Source organism: Stegostoma tigrinum, chromosome 9, assembly GCF_030684315.1.
Source record: "Stegostoma tigrinum isolate sSteTig4 chromosome 9, sSteTig4.hap1, whole genome shotgun sequence".
Classification (NCBI taxonomy): domain Eukaryota; kingdom Metazoa; phylum Chordata; class Chondrichthyes; order Orectolobiformes; family Stegostomatidae; genus Stegostoma; species Stegostoma tigrinum.
In genome coordinates this window covers 35,593,439-35,607,190 of record NC_081362.1, presented here as the reverse complement: position 1 = coordinate 35,607,190, position 13,752 = coordinate 35,593,439, and the positions used below count along the sequence as shown (strand labels likewise).

Sequence of the window (13,752 nt, the reverse complement as noted above, 5' to 3'; positions counted from 1 at the left end):
AAATTGCTGCTAAAATTGACTAAAGCTTGAATAGACAGGTTCTAAACTGAGTTTTTATTGGATTGGTGTCTCAAATTATTACCTCCTTGATGAGTTTTGATGCTGAGCCTTGAGATTCAGAAATTCAGGAAGAAACAAATCTTCATGCATGCATCCAGGATGTGCACTCCAGACCCTAAGCGTTCATAGTGTGAAAATGTTTTGTTTCTTGCTATTTGTTCTCCCACCTGCTTCGCTGCACATAGGGCAAAAGAACCAAAACTGTTGGCATCTGCATGTGTGGAGTCACTGTGTGCACATTGGTGGATGCTGGAAGCTCTGACCTATTTTCATTGAGTTTGAGATACTTACTGCAGTTGTTTTATCAGTGAAATTTAGCCCAATAATTACATTCAATTTCAGTCATTTTTGTGCTCTGTATTAATTTGATAGGCAAACAATGCAGATGATCCGTGGTTGAACTGGAATACTACTTCAGCTGGGACCTGGAGCACTAATAATGCAGGTAACAGTGGAAATGCCTGGAGTGCGGTAAACTGGCCAACAAATACAGACAGTTCAAATGCACAGAAAAATAGCACTGCAAACAATTGGGACATGACTGGCTATGGTCATCCACAAGCCTACCAGGGCCCAGGTCAGTGGCAGTAGACTTGCAGTACAATTCTCTAATGTTCAGACATGCATGTGTTTTCAAGTGAGATTTGTGAGGTTGTTCTGTGCTTGTTCTGTATGTTATTAACTTTTATAATTGTGCTTAAGACTGTTCATAACTTTAACAGAATGAATGTGTATAAGCATTGCCTGTATATTACAACCTACAAAATAGTTGGGTGGGAGTGGTGGAAGATTGAATGAAGGTTGTAAGTTTATATTGCAGTTCATATTTCTATCATATTTCCAGCAAAATGAAGTACATTTGCAAGAATAAAACTCTACTTTTTGACAGCTGAGGCTAATTTACTTGCATTGAGAATGATGGCTGTTTAACAATAATGAGAGCTTTAAACAAAAGTACTGAATTGGTAACATTTTAGGCATGTTTGACTGACTGTATCATAGTAAAAATTTATGTTCACTTGCAAGTTGACAAGTACTCACTCTTGTATTTTGTTCACTGCATGAGAGGCTCGTGGAAAGTTAACCAGCTTTACTGCCATCTAATTTGCTTAGTTTGAACAAGTATTAATTCAACACATTTGCATGTACTTCAGAATATTCCTCTGAAAAATAGAGAATTGAACTGTGATTTTTTAAAAAAAAAAAGCTTTCCTGTGAATTAATGCACCTTTTTGAGCATTGTCTAGTGTTATAATCAAATCAGTTTGCATACATTACAAGATCATTAGTTCCTACCTAAAACTATTTTTAGTTTTTTGTCTCTTGATTGGTTCTGATTTTCGAATATCAGTTGGTTCACAACTTTTTAAGCCCAGGATATAAAAATATTTGATTTTAATATTGTTTTAATTAAAACTGCGACTGTCTTTTAGCAGATGGTCACAGGAAATGATGAACCTGTGACCTCTGTGGTAGTTGGAATTGGTTTTTAAATATTAAAGCTATTATTTCCCTTGGGCATCTTAGTTAAGCATACAAGTTAAACATATGTAAGTGATACGTATCAATGACTCAGATGAAAACGTAGATGAGTGGGTTAGTAAGTTTACAGACAATACAAAGGTCAGTGGCGTTGTGGATAGTGTAAAATTTTGTCAAAGGATGCAGTGGGATATAGATCATTGCAGATATGGGTAGAGAAATGACAGATGGCGTTTAATCCAGGTAAACGTGAGGTGCTGCACTTTGGGAGACCAAATGTTAAGGAAAAATATACAGTTAATGGCAGGACTCAGAACAACGTTGATATGCAGAAACATCTTGGGCTTCGTTTCAACAGCTTCCCTGAAAGTGGCCACACAATTAGGTAGTGGTATAGAAGGCATATTGCATGCTTGTCTTTATTGGTTGGGGAATTGAAAAACAGTCAGGATGTCATGTTGCAGCTTTGTTGGACTTTAGTTAGGCCATATTTAGAGTATTGTGTTCAATTCTGGTTGCCACATTAAAGGAGGGGTGTGGAGGTTTCAAGAGGGTGCATTAGAGGCTTACTAGGGTGCTGCCTGGAATAGAGATGAATTATAAGGTGAGGCTGGAAAATTGTACCCTAATTGTATTCAATAAGTGTAGACGAAGGCCAAATGGTATTTTCGCTGGACTATTAATCTAATCTGGAGACTCAGGTTGAATCCCACCACAGTAGATGGTGGAATTGGAATTCAAAAAAGAAGCCTGGAATTAAGAATCAACTGATCACCATGAAATGATTGCCAATTGTCAGAATAGCCCATCTGGTTCACTGATATCCTTCAGAGGAAGAAATCTGCCACCCTCAGGCTTACTTGTCACTCCAGACCCACAGCCATGTGGTTGACCCTCAACTGTCCTCTGAAATGGCCAAGCAGGCCACTGCAATGTACCAATTGCTACAAAGACTCAGAAATGAAACTGGACTGATCACCTTACATTGACCTAGGCACTGGAAAATACAATGGCAGAAACAGCCCTGTCGACCATGCAAAGTCCTCCTTGCTAACATCTGGGGATTAGTGCCAAGATTGGGAGAGCTGTCCAGCAACAGGCTGACATTGTCACGCTCACAGAATCATACCTTACAAACAACGTCCCAGACACCGATGCCATTCCTGCATGTCCTGTCTAATCAGCAGGGCAGACTCAGCAGATGTGGCGGCACAGTGGTATACAGTCGGGAGGGTGTTGTTCTAGGAGTCCTCAACGTTGACTCCAGACCCCATGAAGCCTCATGGCTTCAGGTTAAACACGAGCAAGGAAACTGCCTGCTGAATACCACTTACCATTCTCCCTCAGCTGATGAATGTTGAACAACACCTTTGTGGAAGCACTGAGAATGGAATAGACACAAAATGGACTCTTGGTTGGGGAAAACAATGTCCACCACCCAAGAGTGGCTTGGCAGCAGTACTACATATCAAGCTGGTAGGATCCTAAAGGACATAGACTGGGTCTGTGGCAGTTGGTGAGGGAACCAACAAGAGAAAAACTTAACCTCATCCTTACTAATCTGCCAGCTGCAGCACCATCTGTCCATGACAGTCTCCGGTAAGAGTGACCATTGTACAGTCCTTGTGGAGAAGAAGATCTGCCTTCACATTGAAAACAACCTCCATTGTGTTATGTGGCACTATCACCATGCTAAATGGGACAGACTTCGCACAGATCCAGTAGCTGAAGTCTGGGCACTTATGAGGTGCTGTGGGCCATCAACAGCAGCAGAATTGTACGCCAGCACATTCTGTAACCTCATGGTCCGGCATATCCCACACTCAACCATTACCGTCAAGCCAGGGCATCAACCCTGATTCAATGGAGAGAGCAGGGGGGCATGCCAGGAACAGCACCAGGCATACCTGAAGATGAGGCAAAAGACTGAAAATTACAGGCCGATTAGGCTAACTTCAGTCATGGGTAAGATTTTGGAGTCCATTGTAAAAGATGAGATTGCTGAGTATTTGGAAGTGCATAGTAAAGTAGGGCAAAGTCAGCATGATTTCATCAAGGGGATGTCATGCCTGGCGAATTTGCTAGAATTCTTTGAGGCAGTAATGAGCAACGTAGATCAAGGAGAGCCAATGGATATTATTTACCTGGACTTCAAGAAGGCCTTTGATAAGGTGCCACACAGGAGGCTACTGAGTAAGATAAGGACACAAGGTGTTAGAGTTACGTGCTAGCATGGTTAGAAGACTGCTTTCTGCCAGTCAACCAGAGAGTAGGGATAAAAGGGTCTTTCTCATGATGACCGGTGGAGCTCCGCAAGGGTCAGTGCTGGGACCACAACTTTACACTTTGTACATTAATGAGCTAGATGAAGGAACTATGGGTGTTCTGGCTAAGTTTGCAGATGATACAAAGATAGGTGGAGGGACAGGTAGTATTGAGGAAGTGGCGAGGTTGCAGAAGGACTTGGACATGTTCGGAAAGTGGGCAAAGAAGTGGCAGGTGGAATACAACGTGGGAAAGCATGAGGTTGTGCACTTTGGTAAGAAGAATAAAAGCATGGACTGTTTTCTAAATGGGGAGAAAATTCATAAGTCTGCGGAGCAAAGAGTCTTGGGAGTTCTAGTACAGGGTTTTCTCCAGGTAAACTCGCAGATTGAGTCAGTAGTCAGGAAGGCAAATGCCATGTTGGTATTTATTTTGAGAGGACTTGAATATAAAAGCAGGGATGTACTACGGCTTTAGAAGGCTCTGGTCAGGCCACATTTGGAATATTGTATGCAGTTTTTGGCCTCCCATCCCAGGATGTACTGGCCCTGGAGCGGGTTTGGAGGAGGTTCATGAGAATGGTCCCAGGAATGGAAAGCTTAACATGAGGAACGTTTGAGAACTCTGGTACTATACTCATTGGAGTTTAGATGGGTGAGGGGGGGATGTAATTGAAACTTTCAGCATACTGAATGACTGGGACAAAATGGATGTTGGGTCAATGCTTCCGTTGGTAGGAGAGTTAGGACCCGAGGGCACAAACTTAGAGTAAAGGGAAGACCTTTTAGAATGGAGATAAGGAGAAACTTCTTCAGCCAGGAGCGGTGAATCTATGGAACTCACTGCCACAGAAGGCTGTGGAGGCCAGGCCATTAAGTACATTTTAAGACTGAGACAGAGAGGTTCTTGATTATCAAGGCTTACTGGGAGAAAGTAGGAGGTTGGGGTTGAGGAACTTATCAGCTATGAGTGAATGGCGGAGCAGACTTGGTGGGCCAAATGGCCTAATTTCTGCTCCTATGTCTTATGGTTGTATGAGGTGTCAACCTGGTGAAGCCACCAAACAGGACTACTTGCACACCATTCAGCAAAAGCAGTAATTGATAGACAGAGCTAAGTGATCCCACAGCCAATGGATCAGATCGAAGCTCTGCAGTACTGCCACATCGACTCGTGAATGGTGGTGGACGATTAAACAACTCACTGGAGGAGGAAACTCCACAAATATTCCTATGCTCAATGATGGAAGATCCCAGCACATCAATTGCATAAGATAAGGCTGAAGCAGTTGCAGCAATCTTCAGCCAGAAGTGCCAAGTGGATGATCCATCTCAGCCGCCTCCAGTGGTTCCTAGCATTACAGATACCAGTTTTCAGATACTTTGATTCAGTCCACATGATATTAAGAAACAGTTGGAGACGCTGGATACTGCAAAGGCTACTGGCCCTGACAACATGCCGGCAATAGTACTGAAGACTTGTGCTCCAGAACTTACTGCTCCCCTAGCCAAGCTGTTCCAGTACAGTTACAACACTCATATCTACCCAATAATGTGGAAATTTGCCCGAGTATGTCCAGTACACACATCGCAGGGCAAATCCAACCCAACCAGTTACCACCCCATCAGTCACCTCTCTATCATCAGTAGAATGATGGAAGGTGTCATCAACAGTGCTATCAAGTGGCACCTACTCAGTGACACGCAGTTTGGGTTTCGCCAGAGCCACTCCGCTCCCTGATCTCATTACAGCCTTGGTTCAGACATGGACAGGAAATGCTGAATCCCAGAGTGACAGCCCTTTGATATCAAGGCCGCATTCGACTGAGTGTGGCATCAAGGAGCCCTAGCAAAACTGGAATCACTAGGTATCAGGGGGCAAACGCTCCAGTGGCTGGAATCCGACCAGAGGAAGATGGTCATGTTTTTGGGAGGTCAATCATCTTGGCTCTAGGACATCTCTGCAGGAGTTCCTCGGGATAGTGTCCAAAGCCCAACCAACCTCAACTGCTTCGTAAGTGACCTTCCATCCATCATAAGGTCAGAATGGGGATGTTTGCTGGTGATTGCCCAATGTTCAGCACTATTTGTGACTCCTCAGATACTGTAGCAGTCCATGTTCACGTGCAACAAGATCTGCCCAATATCCAGGCTTGGCTTGACTAGTGGCAAGTGTCATTCATGCCACAAATGCCAGGCCATAACTGTCACTAATTATAGACAATCTAACCATCACCCCTTGACATTCAATAGTGTTACCATCACTGAATCCGCCAGTGTCAACACCCTGGGGGTTACTATTGACCAGAAACTCTACTGGACTCACCACATAACCACAGCAGCTATAAGAGCCAGCCAGAAGCTAGGAATACTGCAGCGAGTAACTTGCCATCTGACTCCCCAAAGCCATCTACAAGGCACAAGTCAGGAGTGTGATGGATTACTTCCCACTTGCCTGGATGAGTGCAGTCCCCATAACACCTGAGAAGCTTGACACCATCCAGGAAAAAGCAGCCTGCTTGTTTGGCACTACACCCACAAAAGTTCACTCCCTTTACCACCGATGCTGAGTAGCAGCAGTGTGTTTTATCTACAAGATGCACTGCAGAAATTCACCAAAGATCCTCCGGCAGCACCTTCCAAACCCATGACCACTTCCATCTAGAAAAACAAGGGCATCAAACATATGGGAATGCCACCACCTCCAAGTCACTCACCGTCCTGACTTGGAAATATGCGCTGGGTCAAAATCCTGGATTTCCCTCCCTAATAGTGTTGTGGTCAACCCACAGCAGGTGAACTGCAGCGGTTCAAGAATGCAGCTCACCACCTTCTCCAGGGCAATTAGGGATGGGCAAGAAATGCTAGCCAGCCAGCAATGAGCACATCCCACAAATGAATAGATTTTTAAAAAATCTAGAGTTGTTTTCTCTTGAGCAGCGCAGGCTGAGGGAAGACTTGATAGTGTGTAAAAATATTGGATGCATATATAAGGTTGATGGTCAGAATCTTTCTCCCAGAGTGGAAATGCCTAAGGGGATGTGCATTTAAGGTGAGAGGGGAAAAGCTCAAAGGAGACATGCAGGGCAAGTTTTTTTTAGAAACGGGTGGTGAGAGTCTAGAACACTCAGGGTGGGGTGTGTGGTGGTGGTGGAGGCAGATACAATAGGGGTATTTAAGGGCTTTTTAGATAAGCACATGAATATGCGAGGAATATGGACCAATGGTGGGCAGAAGGGATTAGTTTCATTTGGCATCACTTTTGGCATGGCATTGTAGGCTGAAGGGGCCCTTCCTGTGCAATACAGTTCTATGTTCTAAGACCCTTGACAGGGTAAACACAGAGTTGGTTAACTCTGGCTGGAGAACTTTGAGCATAAAAGCACAGCCCCAAGCTAAAGCGTTGATGGTTTTAGACTGTGATGGGGCATTTATTTTATGTGGAGAGTTGAGAACTTTTGGAATTCTCTCCTAAAAGATTCTGAATGTCCTGATGTCTGACATATATTCAGAGCTGAAATTGGTAATTTTTATTTTTTGCTTTCTCATGGAATCAGTGAAAATGGAAGTTGAGCAGGTAAGTGGAATCGAGGGAAACATCAGCCAGGATCATGATGAATGAAGGGATTCAGTGTGTTCCTGCTCTTATTTCTTAATGATCTTTCTTTTATTTTTAAAGACATGTTGTGGCCATTACAGAAACTGGAGTAACTCAGAGACAGAGATAACAAAGTGTGAAGCTGGATGAGCACAGCAGGCCAAGCAGCATCTCAGGAGCATAAAAGCTGATGTTTCGGGTTTAGACCCTTCATCAGAGAGGGGGATGGCGTGAGGGTTCTGGAATAAATAGGGAGAGAGGGGGAGGCGGACCGAAGATGGAGAGAAAAGAAGATAGGTGGAGAGGAGAGTATAGGTCAGTCCAGGGAAGACGGACAGGTCAAGGAGGTGGGATGAGGTTAGTAGGTAGGAAATGGAGGCGTGGCTTGGGGTGGGAGGAAGAACAGGTTAGGGAGGCAGACACAGGCTGGGCTGGTTTTGGGATGCAGTGGGGGAAGGGAAGATTTTGAAGCTTGTGAAGTTCACATTGATACCATTGGGCTGCAGGGTTCCCAAGCGGAATATGAGTTGCTGTTCTTGCAACCTTCGGGTGGCACTGCAGGAGGCCCATGATGGACATGTCGTCTAAGGAATGGGAGTCACTTTGGGGTTTTTTTTTTTACAGACCCCCTAATGGTTGCAGGGAAGTGGAGGGGTAGATATTAGAAAGGTGCAGAAGTCACAGGGTTGTAGTCATGGGTGACTTCAACTTTCCAAATATTGATTGGAAACATTTTAGTTGTAATAGTCTAAATGGAGCAGATTTTGTCCAATGTGTTCAGGAAGGATTCCTGACGCAGCAAATAGACCAACATGAGGAGAGGCCACTTTGGATTTGGTGCTTGACAATGAACCAGGCCAACTGTTAGACATGTTGGTAGGAGAGCATTTTGGCAGTAACGATCATAGTTCTGTTATTTTTACAACAGTCATGGAAAAGGATCGGTACATAGTGCAGGATAAGGTTTATAATTGGGGGAACGGTAATTATAATTCTGTCAGGCACGAACTGGGTAACATAAAATGGGAACAGATGCTGTCCGCGAGAGCACTATAAAAATATGGAGATTATTTAAGGAATGCATAGTCTGTGTGCTCGATATGTTTGTCCCTAGCAGGCAGGGAAGATGCGGTCGAGAGAGGAAGCCTTGGTTTTCGAGAGCGGTCGAACAACTGGTTATGAGGAAGAAGAATGCTTGTATGAGGCTTAGGAAAAGAAGAATGGAAACGTTTCTAGAGGGATACAAGTTAGCCAGGAAGGAGCTGAAGAAAGGGCTTAGGAGGGCTATAAGAGGGCATGAGAAAACCTTGGCAGATAGGATCAAGCAAAACCCCAAGGCTTTTTACACGTATGTGAGGAATAAGAGAATGATGAGAGAAAGGGTAGGGCCGATCATGGATTGTAAAGGGAGTTTGTGCACAGAGCCTAAAGAGATAGGAGAGATCCTCAATGAATATTTTTCTTCGATATTCACAAATGAGAGGGACCTAGTTGTAGAGGAGGACAGTCTGAAACAGGCTGGTAGGCTAGAGAAGGTGGATGCTAGTAAGGAAGATGTACTAGGAATTTTGAGGAAGCTGAAGTTAGATAAGTTCCCCTGGGCCTGATTGGATTTATCCAGGGATTCCATGGGAAGCGAGGGGAGAGATTGCAGGGCCTTTGGCGATGATCTTTTCGTCCTTGCTGTTCACGGGTATTGTGTCGGAAGATTGGAGAGTAGCAAATGTCATTCCCTCCTTCAAAAAAAGGGAACAGGGATAACCCCGGAAATTACAGGCCTGCTAGTCTTGTATCACTGGTGGGCAAATTATTGGAAAGGGCTGAGAGAGAGGATTTATGATCAGTTGGATAGGCACAGTTTGAATCGTGATAGTCAGCATGGATTTGAGGGGTAGATCATGCCTGTCAAACCTTATTGAATTCTTTGAAGTCGTGACCAAACGTGGATGAAGGTAGGGCAGTGGATGTGGTATACATGGACTTACGTAAGGCATTTAATAAGGTTCCCCATGGTAGGCTCATGCAGAAGGTGAGGAGGCATGGGATAGGGAGAAATGTGGCAGATTGGATTCAGAATTGGCTGACTCTTAGACAAAGGATGGTTGTGGACTGAAAATATTCAGTATGGTGCTCAGTTAAGAGTGGTGTACTATGAGGATTTGTTCTGGGTCGTCTTCTATTTGTGATTTTTGTAAATGATTTGGATGAAGGAGAGGAAGGGTGGATTAGCGAGTTCGCATACAATATGAAGGTGTGTTGTAGACAGTGTTGAGGGCTGTTTTAGTTTACAAAGGTACATTGATACTGACAAATGGCAGATGGAGTTTAACCCTGAAAAGTGTGAGGTAATTCATTTTGGGAGGACAAATTTGAAAGCCGAATAGTGTTCACGGAAAGATTCTTGGAACTGTAGAAGAGCAGAGGGATCTTGGGGTTCACGTCCACAGTTCCCTGAAAGCGGCCACCCAGGTGGATAGAGTTGTTAAGGTGTATGGTGTGTTAGTTTTCATTAATAGAGGGATTGAGTTCAAGAGCCGTGATGTTATGCTCCAGCTATACAAAAGCCTGGTTTGGCCACATCTGGTGTATTGTGTCCAGTTCTGGTCACCTCATTACAGGAAAGATGAGGAAGCATTGGAAAAGGTGCAGAGGAGATGTACCAGGATATTGCCTGGAATGGAGGGAAGGCTTTACAAGGAAAAGTTGAGAGCGCTAGGGCTTTTCTCTTTAGAACGACCAAGGATGAGAGGTGACTTGATAGAGGTGTATAAAATGATCAGATGTATAGATAGTGGTCAGCCAGAGACATCTTCCTAGGGTGGAGGTAGCTATTACGAGGGTGCATACTTTTTTTAAAGTGAGTGGAGTAGATACAGGGGAAACATCAGTGTGGTAGGGGCGTGGAATGCATTGCCAGAAAGGGTAATCGAGTCGGCCTCATTAGGGACATTTAAGTGGCTATTAGGCAGGCATATGGATGATAGAATGAGCAGGGATGGAGGTGAGATAGACCTTAGGTTTAGGGTAAAAGTTCGGCAAAACATTGTGGGCCGAATGGCCTGTACTGTGCTGTACTGTTCTATGTTCAGTTAAATGTGAGCAATTAAGTGACCCCTTCTTGAATGCATGTTTTGAGTGCCGGATGAAATGTGGCGTGGGGCTGAGGGAATAGCTTGTAGCATACATTTTTTGGCATTTGTGGCACACATGAACAGTTGAGCAAGATGGTATCTTAATGGTTTACATGTCTGTGTCTAATTTCTGTCAGCAGCATGCAAAGCAGGCAGTATTGATCAAAGTGTAAGACTAATTTAACATCAGCTGTGCCATTTTTGAGCTCCACTCTCCAGCCTATCACATCTCTCAACCTGGCACAGCTGAATACAACATTAAATGGATTAATGTATGCCCTCCAGGGGGCTTTTCTGGTGGGGAAGTAGTGTCTCTAACTCTGAACCAAGAGATTGGGTTCAAGTCCCACCTATTCCAGAGGTGAGTAGTAACTTCTCTAAGCATGTTGATTTTAGAAAATATAATTTGTAGATATTTAAAAGGGTCTTGAACTATCTACTGGTTATTTCTTTTGACTGTTATTTTAATTCCATGCATTTTTTGATGGTTTCTGTCGTTGCTTAAAGTTTCACTGCTCTGCAGGATATTGAAGGGCAGCTGCTGAATTAGTCTGTTGCTGACTTAAAGGCTTCTGCACCGAGAAGTTGCTCCTAGACATTGATTTGTTGACCTTCCTTTTAGCATTGAGCATGAGCAGGGGAATTAGCACAGGTCAAGCAATGTAACACAAACTGAGATGTAAAAATGAGAAATGTCCTTAGCTGAAGGTTGTATCTGCATTGGGATCAACTCTTCTGCCTGTGCTTCAATGATCACAAATGATTGCGCCAACCTTGCGTAACTAGAGTGTTCAACACTGAAATTTGCTGCCTGGTACGCCTGGTACAGCTGCCACCCAACCTCAGGTAGATAGTGCATGATGCAGATCAATACCTGACATTGTGACAACGGTTATGATGCAGCCACTCTCTGGTAATCCTCTGTCGGCTGCATTTCAACCATGTCAGAAAACTAGAGTGGCTACTAGACAATTGGAGTCTTTCCAATGACTACATCGCTCATGGTTTCACACGCTCACCTGCGTGACAGGCATGTAAAAGGCCTTGGTACAGTAAGAAATCTCCTGGAACAGATCATGAAACATCTAAGAAAATGATTCGTGGCTCATGGCAAAGACAAATTCCAATCAGGAAGAAGGATTCTGGGAAGTGGATAACATAGGTTAACCTAAGGAAGTAAAGGATAGTGTCAAATTTGGGGGGGGAAAAAAAAGTGACCGAGGTTGATGGTAAGCCAGAGGATTGGGAAAGTTATTTTAAATAAATGAGTAGTGACCAGAAAACGTAATGAAGGGAGAAAACAAATTTGCAAGTAATGTCAAGATGGGCAGCAAGCGCTATTTTAAGTATAAAAAAAGAGAGATGGCAAAGGCCCCTTCGAGAATGAGACCAGGGAAATAAAGATGGGCACCAGGAAATGGCAGAGAAGTTGAATAAATTCTTTCCATCAGTCTTTACAGTAGAAGACACTAATAACATTCCAAAATTACTAAATATTCAAGGGGTAACAGTGAGGAGAAGAAATAAATGCAGTTAAATAAAAATAAATACTCTAGAGAAACAGTGTTAGGGAAACTAATGAGGCTAAAGGTTGTCAGGTGTGTTGGACCTGATGGACATATCCTAGGATATTAAAGAAAGTAGCTCTAGAGATAGAGGATACACTAGTAGTAATCATCCAAGAATCCTTATACTGGGCAAGTCCCAGAAGACTGACAGTTTTCCACTGTAACACTTTTACTTAAAAAGGGAAGGAGTCAAAAAGAATAGGCCAGTTAGCCTAATGCCTGTTATTGGAAAATGTTAAGAGTCTCACTTAAAGGATATAAAAGAACATCTCAAAATACATATGATCAAGCAGAGGCAATGTGACTTTAAGGGGAAATTGTGCCTGATAAGTTTACGGGAAGCAATGGATTTAATATATTTGAATTTTCAGAACGCATTTGATAAGGTACCCCACATAAGACAAGACAAGTGTTGGAGGTGGTATGTTAGCATGGATAGAGGATTAGTCAAGTAATAGACAAAAGAGAATTGGGATTAGGGTGTATATTTGGGATGGCAGTCTTTCACTAATAGTATGCCACAGTGATCAGTGCTAAGGCCACAATTATTTAGAGTTGATATTAATGACTTGGATGAGGAAAGTGAATGTTTTAGAGCCAAGTTTGTGGATAACACAAGTAGGTGGGAAGGCAAATGAGGATGACCAAGTCTGCAGAGAGAAATAGAAAGGTTGAGTGTGCTAAAGCTTGGCAGATGGAATATAATGTGGACAAATGAGGTTTTGCATTTTGGCACTAAAGCTGAATATTATTTAAATGGAGAAAGACTGCAGAAAACCAAAGAGCTGAAGGATTTGGCAATCCTCATCCATGAATCACAAAAAGCTAGCATTTAAATTCATCGAGTAATAAGGACAGTAGAATGTTGCTCCTTAAGTTAAAGGGAATGGAGTACAGAAATTGGGAGGTTTTGCTAAAACTATACAAGGCACTAATCGGACCACAACTGAAATACTATGAGCTGTTTTGGGCCCCTTAACTAAGGAAAAATATACTGGCATTAGAGGAAGTCGAGAAAAAGGTAACTAGGCTGAGACCAGGTATGGGAAGACTGTGTTTGTTTTATAAGGAGAGGTTGAGGAAATTGGGCCCATACTTCTTGCAATATAGAAGGAGAGTTTGACCTTCTGAAACATAGGAGATTGTTAGAGGACTTGATAGAATAGATGTCAGAAAGGTTGTTTCTCCATGTGCTACCTTGTTCCTCTGTTCTGGCTGCAGTATTCACATACCAGATGTTTTACCTTCATGCTAATCTCCCAGTCATGCATTGTTGCTGTGGCAATGTGATTTGAGTGACTTATTCTCAGGCCATCAACTGCAGAATTGTAGTCCAACACAGTCTGCAGCCTTGTGACGTGGTGTAACTGCCATTGTACTGCTATTCCTAATGATCTTTACTATCACTAGGACCAAAAGGCATAATCTCAGAATAAGAGGTTGTACAATTAAGACAGATGAGGACGAATTTGTGAAATTCCTTGTTGTAGAGAGCTGTATAAGCTTGTTGTTAAATATATTGAAGACTGACAGATTTTTAACCAGTAAGGGAATTGAGTTATAGAAAAGAAAGGAAAATAGTTATGGATTAATAGATCCACTAAGATTTTGTTGAATGACAGAGCCATCTCAATGGACTGAATGGCCCA

At 43.1% G+C, this 13,752-nt stretch overlaps 1 protein-coding gene across 2 annotated transcripts in view; it reads left to right on the top strand.

Annotated features, from left to right (window-relative positions):
• The window catches only part of LOC125454706 (sorting nexin-9), a 196,277-nt gene that overhangs the window by 28,151 nt on the left and 154,374 nt on the right, over positions 1-13,752 (top strand). Inside the window, exon 4 of one of the 2 annotated variants that reach the window (XM_059648480.1) lies at positions 433-637. In XM_059648480.1, coding sequence (XP_059504463.1) covers positions 433-637 — 205 coding nt within the window. The remainder of the gene's footprint in view (positions 1-432; positions 638-13,752) is intronic. The other variant, XM_059648481.1, reaches the window with a different exon arrangement.